The 23213-nt window shown below is 38.7% G+C and overlaps 1 protein-coding gene across 1 annotated transcript in view; it reads left to right on the top strand.

Annotated features, from left to right (window-relative positions):
* Positions 1-20375: 20375 nt before the first annotated feature.
* Fancl (FA complementation group L) overlaps positions 20376-23213 on the top strand; it is a 75487-nt gene continuing 72649 nt past the window's right edge. Inside the window, exon 1 of the mRNA XM_028777715.1 lies at positions 20376-20575. Within this exon, the coding sequence (XP_028633548.1) occupies positions 20480-20575 (96 nt within the window). The 5' untranslated portion in view covers positions 20376-20479. The remainder of the gene's footprint in view (positions 20576-23213) is intronic.

The raw sequence follows: 23213 nt of genomic DNA, 5'->3' as shown, positions 1-23213 counted from the left end.
CCACTGGGCCCATAATATGGTTGGTCAACACTGACCTCAAAGGTCTTTCTGTCTACTTTGAGACTTAAGAACCCATTCTTCATTGGAGATCTGCAGAATGTACTTAAGTTAGACACATTTCTGGGCCCTGGAATTATTAAAGCGATCCACTTTATAAACACATTTGCTCTCTATGCCTGCCTTCTGAAATCCTTCTCTTTCATTCTTCTAGAAAGTCCATACACATAGGACCAGCCTAGGAATCTGTGTAGGTCCTGACATCTAGCTAGGGATTTTTACTTTAAAGACAGTGTTTCATTGTGTAACTCTCACGGGCCCTATCATTATATAAGCTGTGTTAGTCTCAAATTCACAGAGATATGCATGCCTCTATAGTCATATTTTGTCCATGAAAATTATCTGCTTTCTAAATTCCATGATCTTGCTAAAGGAATTTCTATTTTCTGGTTTCCTAAGAGCTAAGAAGTTTCTTTCATCAGGAAGAGGCATATTGTGTGCAGTCATATTAAAATTAGACTTAAGAGTCTAGAGAATGTCCCAGTAGTCAAGAGTACTTGCCACTTTTCTGGAGAGTTCAAATTTGGTTCCCAATACTCATATCAGGTGGTTCACATGCACCTGTTAACATCTAACACCTTCTTTTGAACTCCGCAAGCATCCGAATACACATGACACACAGACACACAAACTCACACACGTAAGCACATACACATACATGCACACACACCAAACGCAACAATAAAAACTAGAATAATTTAAAAATTAGGCTTAAGGTTTTATCTCCTCGGTCATTTGCTTAAAGGAAACTCTCCTAGGCTATAACTGTGAAACGAACCAAGTGGGGATGCTTGGAGAAGACGTACAAAAACGAGCTCTGTGCAGACTTTGTGTTCCAGAGTACCATGGACTCAATGGTTGTTCAAATTAAATGGTGCTCACTTCATTACTTGAGTGAAGTATAATAGAACTCCATGATAAACGAGTTCTTCCAAAGCTGATTTAAGGTCGGAAGCTCCCCATAAAATTTTACCTACTGAAAGGTGCCTCTCTGTTTAGCTTCTGCATTAACAAGTGTCTACTTAGTATCTGAGTTTGCTGAAGGAAGTTCCCACCCTGAAACTCCTAAGTTATGAAGATCAGTTGCTAGGATTCTGTTGACTGGACCTTTGGGTTAGGTACTATGCTCCCATTTCTTTTGGCTCTAAACATGGAGAGGCAAAACTTGCTTATTTTGTAAATGATCAGAATAAGACTTACAGACATTTCGTTCTTGAAATTGCCCAGGAACTATAAATACTCCAACTCCTCAGAATCCACAGGTCTTTTTCTACTGCCTGAAGTCGTTTTGTTTTTACAGACGTTCACAGTCATGTATATGACTTACTAAAGTATCCACAATTCTTTCTACTTTCCTGTTGCCTTAGTGATGTTTGGAATGTGCTGGATCAAAATGTAACAGCAGCATGTTCAAGTTTCCAGCAAACCAGCTTTTACACTAAAGTCAGGGAAGTGGTATTTCCCTGAGCAGTTAATAAAAATGCATGGGATTAGGGGCCAAGGATATGACTCAGCCATTAAGAGTACTGAGTACTCTTCCAGAGGACCCAACGTTTGATTCCTGATTCCTAGCACCAGCACTGTCTCTCACAACCATGTGTAACTCCAGTTTCAGGAGATCTGATAACTTTTTCTGGTCTTTGAGGACAGTCTATATAAATGGTGCACTGGCATGCATGCATGCAAACCATCCATATACATAAAACAAAACAAATAAATCTCAGCAAACAAAAAAGGCAAATGGGTTCTTCTATTGAAGGTAGAAAATTTCTGTCAATTCCTATAAATAGAAAATAAGTTGTGTGGGTAAGTAAGATCAGGATCTGCATCCTGAGTGTAAAAATAGAAATAAAGTAGCTGATTGTAGTAAGGTGAAAAACATGTTAACAGCAGACACAACTAGAGTCTCTGGTGACTTTGCTTTTAGTAATCTAATTACTGAAGAATCAGATGATAAAGCCATAGCCATCCTATTAATTTAATATTCAGTACTTACCTCTTAGGAAGCAACTTGTAGAGTTTTTTCTCATTTTAACATGAAAGAAAAATGCCAAGCTGCTTCTATTTGGTTTTCAAAATATTCATCCTTGCTTTATAATAAGAGAAATGTTGTGGTTTGTGCCTGTTCCCAAAACACTCACTTCAACAATTAATGTTAGATCTGAGAATAGCCCCCAACTCCCTTATTTCTGACAGGGTTGGGAGGGTATCCTGAGCCTACTGTTCATACACTCTGATCTTACATCTCTGTATTCCATAATCACCCTACCCAACAAGCTGACTATAACAGAATTCCAGATTCCTAAAAATCAGTGCTAGCTTTGAGCGGGTGTCTGCTGGTTCCCAGGTTTGTTTGCACTTCCTCAGTGCTTAGGTATTTGGTTAACTACTGCCAGGCACCATAGAAAGGGCAAGGTAGAAGGTTCATAATGCGCCTCTGTGGTGTTGAACAGAATGTTTCCTCAGAGGCACTGGCCTTTCCTTCACTGGGCAATGCTGGGTCTATGAACTCAAAATTCTCTAGCCCACTTGCTCCAGCGAGGTCTCTGTTCACCAGACCCAGAGTAGCTTTGGTTAAATAAATCAAGACACACCTTAATTGGCTGTCTGTCTATTTCATTCCCGAGGACCCCTTGATTAATTAACCACAGTCAGAAATTTCTGCTACTGAAGCCATTCCTGGGTCCCCAAGTGGAGCATCTGGTTATTAAAACAATACCCACTTTGCTTCAAACTGTTAACAGTCATCACCTGGGCCAGGCCTCAGCTGGCCTTGCACAGTCCCACTGAGACCAGGAATACCATTTTTATTGCAGCTTCTTCTATATGATTCCCCATTCAGGAAAAAGCAAGCCAGCAGAGCATGTTAAATATTTGGGTATTTCCTTTTCTGTCTGTTGTTCTTGGCAAGTGAAAGAAGTCTTCTGGGCCCTAGAAGGATAGGAGTGGAACATTCGGCACATTCAACTGACCTTCTCATCTCTCTCTGTTTTTAAATTCTTTTTTCTGCATTTGCCAAAAACTCCCTGGCTTTCATTTCAACAAATAGAGCCAGCAGTAGGTTCCCATTTGTTTTAGTGAACCTAGAAATGATTAAAACTAAAGCAAGCTTTCTGAGCTACCACACTGACTGCTGTATGCCTTGTGAATGAACATAATAACAAAACTCATTTGAGTTCCCAGAGAAATTTTAGATTTTTAGCATTGCTGCCCATTAAAATAATATGGATAGTTAAAAAATACGACACTATTACGACTCCCCTCTCTCCCAGACAAAATCGGCATCTCTGGGATTTGATCAAGCGTCCTCAGTTTTTCAAATCTATGCTAGTGAAGTTCATCCGCAGCCAGGCTGAAATTCTACCAGCATAGCAGTTGTCGCTCACCACTCAGGTTTCTGTTCCCAGTTACATGCTAGTGGTATACATAGTAAATACTTCTTCTGAGAGCTATCACTAAGATTAGCCTCATAAACAATATTTCCCCCTGTGCTTTCCCCTTCCCCAACCCTGCAATTTTCCAGGAATTGGTAAGCTTACGTAATACAAAAGGGATTATTCAATATTGTCATAGTTAAACTGTGTGACAGGGTAAAAAAAAAAAGCCCACATTGTTCTGCACTTCCTTTTTACTTAACATTTAACTGCATGTGGACGATTTCTTACCCTTGGGACCATTGCCATGTGGGGCTAGCTCACTCTTTGTGCGGAATCTCTAGCACATTTGAGACTCTTCCACAGTTCTCCTGGAATCTACCCATTAATATGCCTTGTCTCTTGCTGTAACTGCTCAAAATGAATCAAGATACAGCTAAGCATTTCTTGGGGCTTAAAATTGCTCTCAAATTGATTTATGATATTAAAATAGAACTATTGTTGTCAAGGTCTCAGTATGTAGCCCTGGCTGGTCTGGCACTTGCTGTGTAGATCAGGATGACCTCAAACTTAGAGATCTACTTGCTTCAGTCTCCTCAAAGCTAGGATTGAAGATTGAAAATCTTTTATTTTAATATGTTACATATTAAATTTACCAATTTTCTTTCTATTGTTCCTAATCTTTGCAATACTTTACCAATCAGAAAAGCTCACTTTTCCAGGGTTAGTGTATATCCTTCTACAATTAATATGTTCACATCAGGATTCAACTGCTTTTACTCCAGTCTGGGGTGTTGTGCTTACATCTCTCTTAAGCTGAAACAATTGTTCTACCATTTCTCTCTTATGCCACTTACTTGATGAAGAAATTTAGTTCATTGTTTAACTGTTTTCTTGACACTCTGCATTTGCCAAAATCATGTAACTTGTTTCTCTGTCCCTGAGTTTAAAAATCATATTCCCTAACATGAGTATATTTAGGCCAAACACTGTCCCTTGGTACATCAGCTGGTACATATTGGACGGGTCAATTTTTACTCACAGGTGTGTCAAATGGTAATTCCACTATCATGGGGTTGAAAATATTACAATCATCGGACGATCTGCGCCACCATAGCCTTTCAATCAACAGTTTCAGCAGCTGTTAATACTTGTTGTTTCCTTCAGGAGCTATGAAGGCTGGAAGTCCATTTTTGATACAAACTATTTCAAATTATTTGTAGGCTCTAAAATAGATAAACACAAACTTGCAGGTTGGGGCTAGAAAGATAAGTTCAGAAGTCATTCACATATGGCTGGCATTTTCTACCCATTATTAATGCAATCACTGAAGGAAGAGGAGTCTTCCTTCCTTTGCCTTAGTGGGGGTGCATTACCCATTGGGGCCGAACTCTGCACAGAGGTGCCAGAGGTGTTAGGAAGGTACAACTGCATTTATCTATTGTCCCTCACACCTTTGTTATTGTTTGCTGGAGTATAAGAATTGTCTTCCAGTTGACCTTACTGCCTCTATTTAAATTTTTGTCGACTTAAATTTGTCAGACAAAACTTGAAGGAGAATAGAATGTGTGTTTTGTAGGTAAGAGGTTTGGGGTTCAATGTCTAAAGTCAAAAACAGCAGAGGCAGCAATAAAAACAACAACAATTTTTTTTCTTTGGGTGTTTGTTTTTATTTTATTTGGGTAGTCATGATTTGATTACAGTATTTCTCCCTTCCATTTCCTTGCTCCAAACCCCTCCCATTTGCACCTTCCCACCACTCTTCTTCAAATCCATGGCCTTTTAAAAATGATTTGTTTGTTTGTTTATCTAACATATGTGTGTGTGTGTTCTATTTACACTTTTTGCTACTTGCTATAAAACCCTCTTCCAATAGTCTTGAACTGCTGTTAAGACAAAAACCCATTGTCTAAGCCACCATTTGAGACTCTCTTTATGTGAGTCTTTTCTACCTCACTAACCTTAACCCTTTCTTTCTTCTCTGTTCATTTTTAGCTTCATCTGTCTACTTGAAACAAACCTAGAGTCACCTGGGAAGAGGAAATCACTACTGAATAATTCTTCAAATCAGACTGGCCTATGGCCATGTCTGTGTGGCATTTTCTTAATTGTTAATTGACAGAGCAGGCTCTAGCCAACTATATGGGTGGTATTGTCTCTAGGAGGGTGGTCCTGGGCTGTATAAGAAAGATATCTGAGAAATCCTGAGGGAGTAGGCAGTAAGCAGAATTCCTCCATGGTCTCTGTTTTTGTTTCTTCCTGGAATTACTGCCTTGGTTTCCCTCAGTAATGGACAGTAATCTGTAAGCCAAATAGATCTTTACCTCTCCTAGGTTTTTGATAATAATGTCTGTCACAGCAATGGAAAGCAAAATCAGATATATCTGAGGGTTGGTTCCTGAAACATCCATACCACTTAACACTGTTGTAATTTCCTTCATCATCTTTGCAGAAGAGCTTGTTTTATTTGATGAATACCTTACCCATAGTCTATGTTTGAGCTCCAGGAAATTCATTTATAAAATATTTCTCAACTATCAATTAAATTTCCTTCTTTTCATGTAGTTCTGTGGTGTGTGCATACAGCTGTTACGTACATGCATAAAATGTGGCCTAATACAATGCATTACAAAGTGAGCACAACAATGATCGTTTACTATCTCCTCAATTAATAACTCTGGTAGAAATTAAATACTGAACTACAAAGTTATAAACTAGCATATTTATGAGAGTTGTTAACCAAATGCCCTGGTTCTTCTTCTGAGCACTCAGGACTTGCAAACATTAAGGCTGCCTTGAAGAAAAGAATGGCCCTGGTAGTCATTATGGCTAATGAAATATAAGCAGGAATGACTTTCTAGAGGCCATTAGGTCCAGTCTTGATTTATCTCTTCCTTCTTTTTCCTTTTTGGAAGTCTGGGTTGCAATGGAGTCTTTATCAGCCAGGGTCCCTGTGCCAAGAACATGTCAACTTGTTGGAATGTAGCAAGAGTAAGAAATAAATGTTTCTTCTATGAAAGCACTAAGTTTTGGCATTGTTTGTCAGCACAGTACACTGAACCCAACCCTAGCCAGCAGGCACAGAAGATGCATATGAGGATATGGGGTCTGATGATTGAAATAAGGCTGAAAGCTAAGCCAAACTGGGGAGTCTCAGTACATATGCCTACAGAGAAGGGCTTCTCACCAAGGCACTCTCTAGAGAAGGTTCACCCTATGAGTATAGGATATGTAGCTTTTTTGCAATACACACCAGTGGTATTCACATATGCATATACACACATTGTGACAATGCAAGTATCTTCAACCATTGCTATGCATCTTCTGGGGAAAGGAGTCAGCACTGCCCCAGAGCTGCTGTTGAGGTCTAACCTTTACTCATGTTGCTGTAAACCTTCATGTGGGAAACATCCCCATGTCATTATGGCTCTCATCAGGTTCCCAGAGTGATAGTTCTCAAGGTTTGGCCCTTCCTGGACACAGAACCCCATTCTGCCCACACTTTTTAGGCTACTACAGGAGTGTTAGTTAGAATTGGTTCAGATGTCTTTTTCTTGTGGTCTGAATTTACTACCCTAGGGTAAGGGGGCTATCAGTTCTCCTTCTCCTTTTTTTTCAATCTTGTAAAGTATTTAATGTGCAGACTTCCCAAGAAAGTAGATGTTTTGAGAGGTATTTTCACAGCAAGTGTTGGAGGATTTTAAAGCAGCTATGCCTCTGGAAGGGGAATAGCTTCAGAGCCTCACAGAAACTTGCTTTCTGTGAGCAAGACAAGAAAGAAAACATATTTTCACCTTTAATGTTAAAGTTTTGTACACACATCTATTAGAAATCTCAGTAAAATGTATTAGATTAGCAAAATACTAAAGAGTTTTAAATGTCTTCATCCTGAATCAAACCACCCGAAGCATGTGGAGAATTGGTTACATCATGAGACATTGGAGACTCTTGGCCCCACACTCTTTTCCAGATCTCTTAAACAAGAAAAGTACACTAACATTTTGACACATTAAAGTCATCCATTATGACTGCTGTTTGAAAGGTTTTGAATTAAAAAAAATTCTCCCCCAGAACACAGCCGGGAGGAGACCACCCAGAGACAAAGGTAAACACAGTGGGTAGGGATGGTGGACTCCCATATCCCTTCAGAACACCAGTCACAGACAGTACTGCATAGAAAGCCTAATCCCCAAACACAGCTGGCAGGTAGGAGCAGCGGAGTCTTATACTGTGCAATCCCACCCTCTCAGCAGGGAAGACATATCTACTAAAACTGTTTGAATTTCTGAGGTGAGTAAACTAGCAGCTACCCTACATCACCCATTACTTGGTTATGAAAAAACAGCTTTGCTTATGGAGAAACCACACTCATCTCTAGTAGGAAAAAATATTTACTGAAAATACATTATTTTGTTTTATTTCATTCTTTAAAATTTTTAATTAAAACTTTAGATGTGTCCTTATTTTTGAAATTTTCTTAAATGTATGCAATAGAATTTCATCTATCCCCATTTCCCTTGTATCTCCTCAAACATGGTTCCCTCTCAGCTTCATAGGCTTTGTAGCTGTTATTGTTTGTTTTGATAACCCACTAAATCCAGTTAGTGCTGCCCTTATGTGCATGTGTGTGGGACCATTCACGGGAATCTTACCAGTGACCACATCCTTAATAAATAATGATCTTCCCCCTACCCACAAGGCTTCTCTGTTAGGGGTGGCATCCTGGGATCACCTTCCCCATCTATGCCAGGATTTGAACTGGCATGCTCTTATACAGGTCTGGTGTAGGTAAACACAGGTGCTGTGAGATCACTGTGGTAGTAGTCATGTCCAGAAGGCATGCCTCCTCCTCCTCTGGTTCCAATACTCTTTCTCCCTTAGACTCCTAGATGTTGTAAACCTCGGTGTGGAGGGCTTAATACAGATGCTCTGTTTAGAGTCAAGCAGTCTCTATTCTGAGCACTGTGATTCATGTATCTCTCTATAGACTTTTGTCCATTGTAAAAGAAGCCTTTCTGGTAAAGGTTGATAGCAGCCCAGGTCTACTGGTCTGTGGGTTTCAATATAGATGTTTAGAAGGCAGTATGGCCACGTGGCCATTTAGCAAGATGAAGACAGTGGTTCTACTGTAGAGTCTATGGCTTGCCAAGTCGAGAGTTCTTGGCCAGGGTTGTATGCCAGGCAGGAAATCCTAATTTAATTTCTCATTTTAATTTATACTTTGTTACTTATTGCTTGGTTATTTTGGTTTATTTGTCTCATTTGAGCATGCTTTTATGACTTCTTTGTCTATTACTCTGTACCTTTATAATATTCTTTGTATTATTTCTCTTAACTATGATTTATATACTTTCTTTCTCATTAATATTTCCACTATCCCTTTTCTCCCAACCCCCCTCATTCTGCTCTTTAATAATTTTTGAGCTCTGAGCATAAAAATAAAAACAACTATAATTAACATTTTTCTAAGTCAGTAAACTACTAACACTTGTTTCTGAAGTTTATCAGTGACACAAGTGAAGTCTACAAATGTCTTCTACTACAGGTTAAGACTGGGAAAACTATGAAATCACTATCTCTGTTACCTCTCTGATTTTAGTAGGTTTTCCCTAACTAGTAGTGGGAATAAGAAATCAAATGAAGACAGCTTTCCAGAAAGATTTACATAAAACTAAAATTAAAATAAGCAGATTTAGAAAAAAAGAAAAGAAAAGTAATCTGGAAAATACGTCCCTTTGCAGCAGACATTTAGAGAGATGAAGATTTTTCATCACCAACCTTAAAAGTCAGTCTTAGTTTGGATTTCTGTTGCTGTGAAGAGACACCATGTCCATGGCAACTCTTACAAAGGAAAACATTTAGTTGGGGCTGGCTTACAACTTTCATAATTTTAGTTCATTTTTGTCATTGCCGGAAACATTGCACTATGCAGGCAGAAATGATTACTGGAGCGGAGCTGAGAGTTCTACATCTTGATCAGCAGGCAGCAGAAGGAGATCGTGACACACAAGCCAGACTTGAGCTTATAAGACCCCAAAGCTCACCCCCAGTGACACACTTCCTCTTAAGGCCACACTCCCTAATAGTGCCACTCCCTATAGGCAGAGCATTCACATACATGAGTCTATGGGGGCTATTCCTATTCAAAACACCACAGCCAGGAAAGCATAAAAGTATATAGTTTAGGACTTGAAAATAAGTAACTGTCCACCCAGATCACTATACCTAGAAGTTGTCCTTTTAAATTGATGGGGAAAAAGAAAAAAGCTTTCAAAACAAGGATACACTAAGCTATCTTATGACAACAAAACAAAGAGTGCAAACACAAACAAATAAAACTCCAAAATTTATAGGGATGCTATTCACTGCAGAAGATGAAGTACTGTGGTATATTCATGAGTACACAGGAAAGAATGAGTCTCATGAGAGAAAAAGACCAGAAAAAAAAGCTAGGTCAGAATGAATGGCTGAAAGACCAAACAATTTAGATCAACACATTTTTTTTTTACAGTATTGACAATTATTACTCAAATCCAACGAATTAGTTGAAGACTAACCAATTACAGTCAAAGCTAAGACTATTCTTAGGAAGGACTCACCTACCTGATGTTATCTTCGGGCGAACTCATTTGGCTTGCCAATGTAGCTATTTAATTTCTGTATTATTCTGTATGAATACAGGACTCTAGAAGATGCATTTTGCAATGTGTCTTCTACCAAATTATGCACACTAAAATAGATGTATATTTTTGGAAACTTGAACAAATTTTAAATATAGAAAGGAACTTTTACATAACTATAATTTACATGAGGCAATATTGCTTCTTATGCTATATATAAGTAAATATATATAATATACATATTAACATATATCCTTATTCGGTAGAATAAATGTCAGCTAAAGAGACCTAAAACCTCTATGATATCATCTTCTGTATTTTGCATGTCCAATCCATAGATCGGGTCCAAGCTCCCACCTCGCAATGCTGACTCCGTCATGTCCTTTACGTTTCACGCTCTTTTCCTTTGGGCCAACTATAAGATTTCAAGACAAGAGATTAAAATGAACCCTGTTCAAGTGGATATAACCATTTTCATACCAAAAATACTAAGGTTTTGATGAATGTTTTCAATATCATTTTTAATTAGAATAGGTACATAGGATATTGTCACTTTTAAACAGCTATAGTTCACATGTATGGAAAGTGACTTTAATTTTGAAATGACAATTTAGAATAAGTCTGGGATGGTGTGTAACTTATAAAGGAGATCATCTACATCTGGGTTTGTAAGGTTTGTATGTTCACCTTAAATATTTTAGAAGTTCTCTGTCATCCAAGTCCTGAAGTCTTCTGTAAGAACACCTTTCAACAGATCTTTACTAAGCCCCACTCATTCTGCACATGAGTTTCATATTTAGCTGAGGTAACTTTTCATAATTTTACAACATCATTTCTTGAAGGTATTTATTGTCTAATTGAAAATTCACACAATTAAGCCATCCTTTCCACTGTTAAGAAAATACTAATAACACTCACCAATGACATTCTAGTTATATTTCACAACAACATTCTTTAGAAACCGCTAATTGGTGTGTATAAAGAGCTAAACTATCTATAAATGAAAAGAGGGTATATAAGTGACTTTAAAATAATTATCATTCACATAATACACATTTACATGTAATTATTCTTTCAAACCCATTCATTACTTACAGAATTATTTTTAGAATTGCAAAGAAACCTAGGAATCATAAAGTGCCTTAGATGATGTGATCATTTGTAAGATTAACCTATTACGGAAAAATGTTCCCAGGGAAACAAAAAGACAAAATGAGCTAAAGAAAAGGAAACAAAGGATTTTACACAAGTAAAAATCCATTCAGCGTCATCATACTAAGTCAAAGGAAAGCAGGGGCTGGAGAGATGGATGGTTTAGTGGCTAAGAGCACTGGCTGCACTTCCAGAGGACCTGGGTTCAAGTCCCAGAACCCATATGGCAGCTCACAACTCCCTGTAACTCCAGTTTCAGGGACTCTGACACCTTCATACATGAAGGCAAAACACCAATACACATAAAGTACAAATTTTAAAAAGACAAGTGAAAAATTAAAAGACAGTGTAACCTTAGCTTAACCACCAGGTTGGCAGAATTGAAAAAGTTTAGTTTATCAGGTGAACCATAGGGAAACAGTTAATCATAAATTGTGGGAGAATGAGGTGGTGTAAATTATCAACATATAATTTGGCTTATCAAAATTATAATTTAATATATACTTGAGTAAAATTGCAGAATTATACATTAATAATATAAACTTGACATTGTTTAAAATAATATGAATTATTATTTTTTATTTTTTGGTTTTTCGAGACAGGGTTTTTCTGTGTAGCCCTGGCTGTCCTGGAACTCACTCTGTAGACCAGGCTGGCCTCAAACTCAGAAATCTGCCTGCCTCTGCCTCCCAAGTGCTGGGATTAAAGGCGTGTGCCACCACCGCCTGGCTGCTTTAATTTTTAAAAGTAGAAAAAGTTACTAAAATATCTTTAAATTAAATTCCATATTTCTTTAGAGGGCTGGATATCATTTACTGGTACACAAGCAACTCAATCTAATCTGTAAACAAGTATCTTAACTCAGCTTTTTCCACTTGGCATTCCTAAGTGCTTCATTGACTCAATAAATTATCTCAATTCTGACAGCATTTATATTTCTAAAAATGTTTGGTTATGCTTTATTTTAAAAAATTAACATTACTGTTAAGTGAATTGTTTTACAACAAATGACCCGCAGTTATTGATGTGTAAGTTTATTATATAGTCTTCCTTTTATCTCTTCAGTGTTGCTTTTTATATAAATATATTATATGTGCAAATATCACATGCATGTAGTTAAGTTGGTAGCTTGTAGACATCTAATCCCATTGTTGTAACTAAGTCATCTGTAGCTTATTGATCAGTTGATTGTCTCTATTTCTATAAACTGTTTTGAATTATTTGAAGGGGGAGATTATGTTCCTATGTGTGGTACTTGTTCAAAAGAAGGTAACTTTTATATACTTATTACATATAAATAAATTGGTTTTTATTAAGTTTTGCATATTACACATGGCTGTCAGAAGCAGGATTGCATCTTTCTCTCCATCAACTTGCTAATACTGTTTTTTATAGTGAAGATTTTGAAGAATATTAAGACAGTTGTTATTTCTTCACAAAGATACGCAAAATAGTTTTTTCATTTTGAAAAAACAAAATATAATGAAATTATTTTAGAATATTGAAACAAATTTTAATTTTTTGTTCAGCTAGCTATCAAAGTTTTATAAAAGTCAGCTATTTTCCTATTATAGTCTATTTATACTTTACTTCTAATTTATCTACAGAGGAAAAGAAACATTACTAATAAAAACCAAGTTATATAAAGACCAACATAAGATACAAACAAATCTTACTTATGTTTCAGGATATTTGATTATTGTGCAACGAAAACTTAATAATTAGAAAAATATAAAAGCTTAAATAGATATTGTGTTTCTCAGATGCAGTTAGATGCGTCCTGAAGAATTGCAGTTTGGGTGGGTCCCTAAAAGCCTCTATAGATAAGAATGCTAAAGAATGGAAAATTCTTACCTATTTTAAGGCAGGTTGCTCTAGAGAAGTCTTGTGATCTTTGTTTTATCACCTGAGTTGCTCCACTGTTAAGGTTAAATGGTTTGGATTCTACTGACTTGGCTTGGATCCACACCATTGTGACAGAGTCATAGTTCAATCTGCCAAGATTGTAGGGTAGGAGCTAGAGACTTTTAAATATATAAGTAATTGTACTCTTGATAAAGTGCTTTCTCTCTCTCTCTCTCTCTCTCTCTCTCTCTCTCTCTCTCTCTCTCTCTCTCTCTCCCTCTCTCTCTCTCTCTCTGTGTGTGTGTGTCTGTCTGTCTGTCTCTCTCCTCTCCTCTCCTCTCCTTCCTTCTTCCCTCCCTCTCTTCTCTCCCCTCCCCCTCTTCCCTCTTGCTCTCTCTTTCTCTCAGCTGTCTCCCATCTTTTCTTCTTTGCTTCCTCCCTCCTCCCCTCTCCCTCTCTCTCTCTCTCTCTCTCTCTCTCCCTCCTCCTCCCTCTCAGCTAGCAGGTTTTTATCCCAGTTTACACTTTTTTATTTGTATAAATATTAATTTAAATGATTACATACTTATTTTTCAGGTTGAAAATATACTTACTTTATTCATAGGATATTTTACCACTGTATATGAAGATGACTTTTTCCCCAGATGAAAAATGGGTTATTTTAAATTATCTCCTCCTCCTCCTCCTCTTTCTCCTCCTCCTCCTCCTCCTCTTCATTATCATCATCATCATCAATATTATTATTATTTATTTTTTCAATCAAGGTCTTGGCATGTAGCCCAGGCTGGTCTTGAGCTCTCCATCTTGTTTCTGCAGACCTTAAACACTGGGATTGTAGGTGCGCCATAATGCTCACCTTAAAACTGTTTCTTTATTGCTCTCTATGATGTTATACACTGACCTAGTGATGAATTCTTAAGGGGTTTTTGATGTCAGTTTTTCCTCCCCTCCATCCCTTCCTCCCATCCTTCCTATTTTTGGTGTATATTGTGTAGTAGTTTTTTGTTTGTTTGTTTTGCTTTTGTTGTTGTTGTGTGTGTGTTTAGATAGAACTCAGGGCTTGTTCAAGTTAAGTTAGTACCATTGGGTTATAGCTGCAAATTCCCCAAGTATATGTAGAGTGCAGCAGGAATCATTACTATAGCTCTGTGGAGAGTGCACACTCACTATCTGGAAATCACCAGGCAGTGGAGTCTTCTCTAAGAGTTTTGTCCTGGTGTGATAGAATACCACAGAGTCACCAGCCAAATCTGGGTGAAATGCAAGTCTCACAGCTTATTTCTTATGAGCATGTTGTTTTCAAAAGTTAAAACTTGAAAATAAATATCAAAATTGTTCACTACACTGCAATTTATGAGCTGCTTTTAAATTTCTGAATAGAAAAGAGGCAAGAAGAAAGTGCTGTTTTGAGTTAATGAGTGTTTTGCAATAAGGAAATCTGAAGACTAATAATTACAGGGTCCAAACACCCCATAACTGTCAACAGTTTCCCCCTCTGTGCAGCCTACCACACCGTAACTCACACTGTAATCGTGAATAGCTCCCCCCTTTTTATGACAGAATCATGCTTAGTGAGATATTATAGTTTTGCTTTTCCAATTCTAAGATTTTTAAATGGTTCCATTCATTCCTAATTTTGGTATCCCCCACACTTCTGCCTTCAGTTCTCTTCTCATCAGACTTGAACAATCTCTGTAGTTAACAATCCCACTAAAGTCACTGTAGGTGTCCTGTCTTCTTCCACTGATGGCAATTGAATACCAACACTTCTAGGACAATGTCAGTTATTAATGTCATATACTGGGGGTATCAGGTGATGACTGGAGGGTATTAAGACTGGTCATTCTTTAAATTCTTTGAAAAGACCTTGCTCAGCTGTTGGATGGTGGACCTTTGTAAACCATTTAGGGTTAGCCAGAGAGCTGCAGGCCTCCCTGAATGGGATGCTGAGCATGGCTCAGGATATTTTCTGTGGGCATCCCGGAATTAGAGGAGATGCTGGGGAACAAATTCTAACTGAATTTGCCACCTATTTGATTCTTCTCCTCTATGGTAAAGACCTTCAGTAATCAATGAAATACCAGAAAATATACTAAGTGACTGAACATAGCAAGAACTAGGATGATGTACACACACACACACACACATACACACACACACACACACAGAGAGAGAGGGGGGGAGGGAGGAAAGGGAGGGAGAAAGAGAGAATGAGATGGGGTTCTTTCTATTCAAATCACAAATACATAATTCTAGTTAAATTTTTCATTCATCACAATGCTTTTTGTAAGTTTTTAAAGTTACAACATTTAAAGAAAAAGTCTTGAAATTTGGAATGGTTATTTATGTAACTTGTAAGAGATATCCCCAAAGTTAATTCTTACTTACTGGAATAGAAGCAGTTCCTTTGTTTTCTGATGTTCAAATATCCTGAGTATTCTCAGCAGTTCATTTTTACTGTGCTTCTTATAAACAATAGCTTATAACAATGAACTAAAGATGGCATAAATTCCCTGCCTAGAACATCTCAGCCTAGTGGTTGGACCATTGAATGAGTAAGTCTTTATGTAATATTCTTGTTTTGTTTTGATAGCAGATAGATGTCTTAGCTTACAGGATTTATTTTTGGGAAATGCTCATTTAGACATTTATTCACCATGAAAATAACAAGACTACTTCTCTTTAAAATGAGATAGAGTTCATTAATACATTTTTGTGAAATTCCTATTAATTTCATAATGAGATTTCAAAGACAAGGAGTCAATGACCACAGTAAGTATGACAAAGATTATAGGGAAAAGACTAGTTTCTTGAGGGCAACCCTCCACTGGATATCATGGATATCATATGTAGAATTTAAGCCTTGATTCTAGGCTTTCTCTACATGGAAACAGCAAGGAATAAATCTCTGTGCCTCAGAAGCTACCCAAATTATGGTACTTTTGTGATAGCAGCCTGAATTGAATAAACCATTTCACAGATAGTTAATGCTGAACCAGAGAGTATACTAAGTGGTCAAGCTTATCAATTACTTCAGAAGACAAGAAAAATTCCCATAAAAAGCATCTGAGAAGATTGTTCAAGGAAGGTTAAAGTTTCCACATGAAAAGCATGGTAATGTGAAATATTGAAGTGCTGAAAATGGTAGGTCTTAGCAAAAAAGGTATAAAGTACTTGATGAGGTTACATTTATTTATTTATTTATTGAGACTTTAGATTTTAATTTCTCCCTTCTACCCTCAGACTGTTCCACATCCCATACCTCCAACCTAACCCCCTGTCTCCAAGAGGCTGTTTCCACTCCCTACCCACACCCCACCTGACCTCTAAACTCCCTGGGGCCTCCAGTCTCTTGAGGGTTAGGTGCGTCATCTCTGATTGAACACATACCTGACAGTCCTCTGCTATATATGTGTTGGGGGCCTCATATCAACTGGCTGCCTGGCTGGTTTGAGATATCTCAGGGTCCAGATTAATTGAGACTGCTGGTCCTCCTACAGGGTCACCCTCCTCCTCAGTTTCTTCCAGCTTTTCCCTAATTCAACCACAGGGCTCAGCAGCTTCTGTCCATGGTTGTATGCACATATCTGCATCTGACTCTTTCAGCTGCTTGTTGGGTTGGTCTTCCGGAGGGCAGTCATGATAGGTCTCTTTCTGTGAGTGCTCCATAGGCTCAGGAATAGTGTCAGGCCTTGGACCTCCCCTTGAGCTGGATCCCACTTTGGGCCTGTGCTGGACTATCTTTTCCTCAGGCTCCTCTCCATTTCCATCCTTGTAGTTCTTTCAAACAGGAACAATTATGGGTTAGAGTTTTGACTGTGAGATGGCAACCCCTTCCCTCATTTGATGCCTTGTCTTCCTGCTGGAGGTAGGCTCTATAAGTTCCTTCTCCCTACTGTCGGGCATTTCATCTAAGGTCCCTCCCTTTGAGTCCTGAGAGTCTCTCACCTCCCAGGTCTCTGTTGCATTCTGGAGGATCCCCCCTACCTCCTACCTCTAAAGGTTGCCTGTTTCCATTCTTTCTGTTGGCCCTCAGGGCTTCAGTCCTTTTCTCTCACCCAATACCAGATCAGGTTCCCCTCTCCCCCTGACCCCCATCCACTTTCCCTCCCATGTCCCTCCCTCCCTCCCTACTTGTGATTGCTTTTTCTCCCTCTCCAGTGGGACTGAGGGAGATTGCACATCTTAATCTTGTATGGTCCCACTGTTGAACACCCTTAACGTTATCCCCATCACATAGTGCACAATGTAAACATTCTTAATAACGGAATTGCATGATTGAAGAGATGGTACTTCAGCATACATTAGAATCATTTGTAGGGTTGTTAAACACACCACAGGTACCCTATTACCAGAATTTGGGAATCTTTAGGTTAGAGTTAGGGTATGTGAGAAATATAGAAGTATCTTTACTTATCTTTTCTCTGGAATTCATATAACAAACAAATTAGAGGCAGAACACTGGCAGAAACTGCAGTTGGGTATGTGAGAAACTGGAAGTCCATTGCAACTTTAGCAAGTGGTTGCTGTCATGATAGCCCTGTGGGAGGGGAGGAGCTGGTGGCCAACCAAGGCTGGCAGTTCAAGTGGCCATTAAGGTGAGTAGGAGGCAGCAGTAGTGATGGGGCAGTGGACAAAGAGACTCACTCTATCCACAGAGTTACTTTGGCAGACAAGTGCAAGACACTAGAATTTAAAGCACTGCTAAGAAATTCTCTTGAACTCCCTTGGATTGATTTGCATGAACCTCTTCATCATTTACATGGAAAGCAATGTTATTTCCAATACTCTACTGGGATGCTGTGTATGGATGTCTGATGAGCCATTTGAGCATTTTGGCTACTTTCAGAAGTTGCTCCAGAGTTTGGTCTATCTCACTGGATATCTTGCCAGTTTGGATTAGCTATTTATAAGTGCCAGGTCTATGGGACAGCTACCTACACATGTCTTGGATTTGATGGCCCTTATTGAACTCCCTGAGAGAAGGGATTTTAATGGTGGAGGGTGGCTTCAGTGAATCTGAGAAAGAACTACATATTGCTGGAGCTTACAGGTCTCCTAATATCCTGTTTAAGTTCAGTGGCTCTTAAGTTTATTCACTGTAAAAGTAATCACTTAGGTTGAAGAGCACTCAAATGTTCCCATTATTCCATGGTGAGGAGACAGATCCTAGGTCAATATACATAGTACTACAAATAAGTAAAACTATAGCACAAATCTTGAGTGAAAATAAAAAAAACTCTGATGTTCCCGGTACTTAGCAAAACAAACAAACAAACAAACAACAGACTATAGTAGCATCGTTTTTCAATAAGTTAAATAATGAAAAACAGCCTTTAAAATGTTGTCCAAGTTTCCCACAGGTAAACTTGTTTTCTTTTGCATTTCACTTCTATTCAGCATGAGCTGAAAGAAAAATTCTATTGCAGACACTTTAGGAAGATGTGAGAAATTAATGCTAGGTTAAAATTATACAAGATGAAAATCCAGAAAAAAGAAGAGTATATAAAAGATAAATTAACAAAAGCATAAAGATTCATTTAATACAATTTACATGGCATAAAAACCAAAGAAGCTCAGATTCAAAGCAATATAAACACCTTTAAAAAAAAATGAGACAGTATGACTATACTAAGGAGGTATGACCTAATGGTTACAAACTGGGGCAATTTTAGCAATTCATATGTAGCTTCTTCTCCATGTCCCTGCTTCTTCAGAGTCATGGAGAGTTCTTTATTCCAGGCATAGAGAAGGCAATCTGAAGTGAGTATTTCAGGAGCTGCCCTGGGGGTGGGGGTGGGGAGGAGGTAGAGGTGATTGGATTGATCTAGGTTTTGTTGTTTATTCAAATACCAAGGTGGTATGCCCTGAATCCATCAGTGTTAATCTTTTGTTTCCTTAATTGTAGGGTAAAAAGTCCTAGCTCACTTCTAGGTTTTGAAAACCTACCAACTCCTTAGCTTGAAAACCCAATTCCTGAGCTAATACAAAGCTCAAACTTGGAATCCCACCAATCCCCACCCTGGAAAACTCCCAAAGAATCCCTATGTAAAACCTGTTTCTAACTTAGTTCTTTGCTGTTTCTTTCCCAAGCAGATACAGCCACCCTCTTGCATTTTTTTCTAATAAGCTTCTTGTGTGAGGCTAGCTGTATTGTGTGATTTTTTTTAATATTCTTTGGCTCCAGATTTCCATAATACCTTTCCCCTCAGAGCTGCAACACTTGCATTAGGGAAACCTTTCTTCTCAGAGCTATAATACTTGGATAAACTTGTGTAAGTTTTTTAGTGCCAACACTATGCCAATCTGAGTCACATTTTGAAAAGTCTTATCCCAGTGGTTCTCAACCTGTTGGTTGTGACCTCTTTGGCAAACCTCTCCAAAAACACATGTTATGATTCATAACAATAGCAAAATTACAGTTACAAGGTAACAACAAAATTATTTTATGGTTAAGAGTCGCCACAACATGAGGAACTGCAGTAAAGGGTAGTAGCATTAGAAAGGTTGAGAACCACTGTCTTAGTGTAACCTAACATAATAGGCATGGCATTCCTGTGTTCTCTAAGCATCCAAAATATTGTGACAAATTCTGCCAAGCTATTAATCTTTTAAAATCCAATCTACAATGAGGACAGTAAGAATAGGAAGGAAGAATACCTTGTTTATCTTTGCACAATCTTTGGCATAATACAGTGATCTTAAAAATAAAATCGAAAGTGACTTATTGCAATAACAAATTATCACATGATAACTATTAACACGTTTCTTAAATCTATACTTAATAATGAGAGTGAATGAGTATCCCTAAGTTAGCAGAATGTATAGGAAAGTTTGTCAGAGAAAACTCAGCAAATCTGTCAATCTCTTTCATGTTTTTACTGTTTTGGGGAGTGTACTATCTCAGGAATAAATTGAATCTTTCTCAATTAACATGGGCTTCTTTTAAATATATCTAATTAAACACGGCATAACACTGAATCAGCACACAATATACATGATGTATTGAAAGTATAGTTTATTTGCATATGCAGTTGGTTGAAGGGCATACAGGGAGTATACAGGAGACCTAGTCCAGAGCAAACACAAGAACAGGAGAGGTGATGGGCCAGGGTAAGGGTAAAGGCAGCATGCTATGGGCACACTGTAAAACCTCTGTCTGGGGAGGAAAGTCAGCTTTGGAGATGCATCAGTCTTCAATAAAATCAACAAGAGGATTTTGTTGGTTTTATTTTTGACAGTCAAGGTCAGAATGATCCTGATCAGTGAGAGTTATGGGCTTTAGAGTGATCTTCCTTCCCCTGCTTCTAAGGAGACAGAGTCAGGACAGCGGTTCCCACCACTGCTGGGATCTCCAGATTTCCCGCCGCAGCGGGTTTCCGCCCCGTCCCTCCGCAGACTGCGCATGTGCGGCGGCCATTCCTGCGCGCCATGGCCGACACAGAAGCAAACCTGTTGCGCCATTTCCCGCTGCTGCTTCCTCAGAACCGGGAGAAAACTGTATATGAGGGATTCATTTCGGCTCAGGTACCCTGCGGGGTCGTTTTGTAGCGCGAGAGCCTGTCACTCGTGGCACAGCCTGACCGCGGCGTCTTTTGCAGGCTGGGCGAGCGTAGCAGAGAATGAAGCAGCGCCGACGCTCTGCGCATGCGCGGTCACTGGGTGGCGACGCCTGACGACACAGGGAGGGCGGGGCGGCTCGCCGGTCCCAGGCTGGTGGTGGAAGAGGGAGGTGCAGTTCTGTAGATCTTAGAGTTCAACACGCAGGACAGCGAAGTGTTACTACGCTCACGATTTTGAAATTTACAGAGCACTCAGGGTCCACTATTAAGCCGAACCTAAACAAACAGAAAAATCCAAAACCCATCATTTTATAGTTGAAGTCAAATCCTGTGAAATTTAGAGGGCTAAGTAACTACTTTGACTATGACAGCGTCAGTTACCCCTGAAACTCTGGCTGTTTAAAAAGAAAATCTCACCCCAGCCCCACCCCTCCATGGTACAACAAATTACCTTAATTTAAGATTTCCGACTATGGACTTTTCTTCTGAATCTTAAACTCAGCTGCGTATAACTTGCTCTTTAGTGACAGGAGTCATTAATTTCCACGTGTGTTGCAGCAACAATCTCTAGAATACTGAGCAGTTATGAAATTTTCTTCATAGTAAAACTTGTCGCTAAGCATTATTGGGAGTTAAGAAAATGCTACGTGGTGAATATACACACAGGATGCATGAGCTTCCTTAGGGGTTTTCAAACCATGTGAGCCTTCAAAAAATGCCTAAAATTTATTACAAGGAAACAAGTTAGCCACCTCTTCTTGCTTAACTGTTGAAATATCCAGTTATAATGTTTTTCACTTTTACAGAAACATTCAGAAAAGTTCAAGTGTGTGTGTGTGTGTGTGTGGTATGTGTGTGTGTGTGTGTGTATTTGTGTGTATTTGTGTGCCAAATCTGTCTGTTCTGGGGATTGAACCTACAGCCATCCACGTGCCAGGCAAGTGTTATACAGGACAGGCAGAAGCAAGTGTTTTAGATCACTTGCCTGTGTCTCCAGTAGCCCTTTAGAAACAAGTGTTTTAGATCACTTGCCTGTGTCTCCAGTAGCCCTTTAGAAAACAATTATAGCCATCAAATTAGACTGGAAACAAATTAGCCTTTGATGTAGGTAATTTCTAATTTTTTATTCCTTAAGCATTTCCGTTAAGTCTTAAGCACTGTCTAAAAGCTCTCCAGCACAACTGATTTTATCCTGAGTGTGATCATGGTTGGTCCTGTGCTCACTCTTTCCTGACCCTTTGAGATTAAATCATAGACCCATTTCTTGCTGCTTTATCTCTAAATAATTTAGTATTCATTTCATAAAACATGGGCCCACCCAAACCTAATCTCAGTACAGTTGCTATAACTGCTATCTGATGTAAATTTTCATGGAGTATTTAATTATCTTATCTCTTTAATTTGGAGCAGTTTTTAGTCTGTGTTTTTGTTAACTTGAAATTTATTTTTAAGAGTTCAGTTTATTAGGTTTGATATTTTCTCACCATTAAATTCTGGTAATATATTTGGGTAGAGGCACCCCAGAAACCATGCTGTGTTTCCCTCAAGGCACATAAAGTTAGCTACTCCCTGTGTTGATATTCATAATGCCAGTTACCAAGTTAGTGCGACTTTTGCCAGTTTTTGTTTTGAAATTAACAAGTCTTTTCAGTGAGGTTCTTTCACCTATATACTGTTTTCTTTCTTTCTCTCGTCCTTCCTTCCTTCCTTCCTTCCTTCCTTCCTTCCTTCCTTTCTTTCTTTTTCTTTCTTTCTTTCTGTTTTTATTTTTTAGTTCCTTTTTCCCATTAATTAATTAATTTATTCACTTTACATCCTGATCACTCTCCCCATTCCCCCCTCATATAGCACTCCCCTTATCCCCCCTTCTCATCTCCTCTGAGGAAGAGCAGCCTCCCTCTCTGGAGCCAACCTATCAGTCACCTGAAGCCATTGTAGGACACATCTTCTCCCACTGAGGCCAGACAAGGCAGCTCAGTTAGGAGAACAGGATCCATAGGCTGGCAACAGAGTCAGGGACAGCCCTCATACCAGTTGTTGGGGGACTCACATGAAGACCAATCTGTACTTTTTACATATTTTTGTATGGGGGGCCTAGGTCCAGCCCATGTATACTCTATGGTTGATGGTTCAGTCTCAGGGAGCCCCCAAGGGTTCAGGCTAGTTGAGTCTGTTGGTATTCTTGTGGAGACCTGAGTTCCTGTCCCCTCCAAGTCTCTCAGTCCTTCCGCCAACTCTTTCACAAGACTCCCAAGTTCCATATGATCTTTGTATATGCAGCTTTTCAATACTAAACTCTTGGCTTAAATAGCTAAATGATAGTGATTGGTGCCAAATCTTTCAAGCCTTTGCTAACACTATCGTCCCTTTCTATCTATGAATTGTCACTTTGTTGTAAAGAATAGCTGTCCCATCTTCTTTTGACATGTGATTGTGAGTATTGCTTCCTTTATTTTGTTTGTACTGTCTCGAATCAGCCAGTGACAGCATTCTCTGTTATTAGCCCCTTTGTCTTGAGTGAGCTTTGGTAGTTTGTGTAAAGGAATTAATTTCATCTAAGTTTCTGAATATATTGGCTTACAAAGTTATCTATGATATTCCCT

The sequence above is a fragment of the Grammomys surdaster genome, unplaced genomic scaffold (assembly GCF_004785775.1).
Source record: "Grammomys surdaster isolate TR1022 unplaced genomic scaffold, NIH_TR_1.0 67, whole genome shotgun sequence".
In the NCBI taxonomy this organism is placed as follows: Eukaryota; Metazoa; Chordata; class Mammalia; order Rodentia; family Muridae; genus Grammomys; species Grammomys surdaster.
This window is presented reverse-complemented; position numbering and strand designations above follow the sequence as displayed.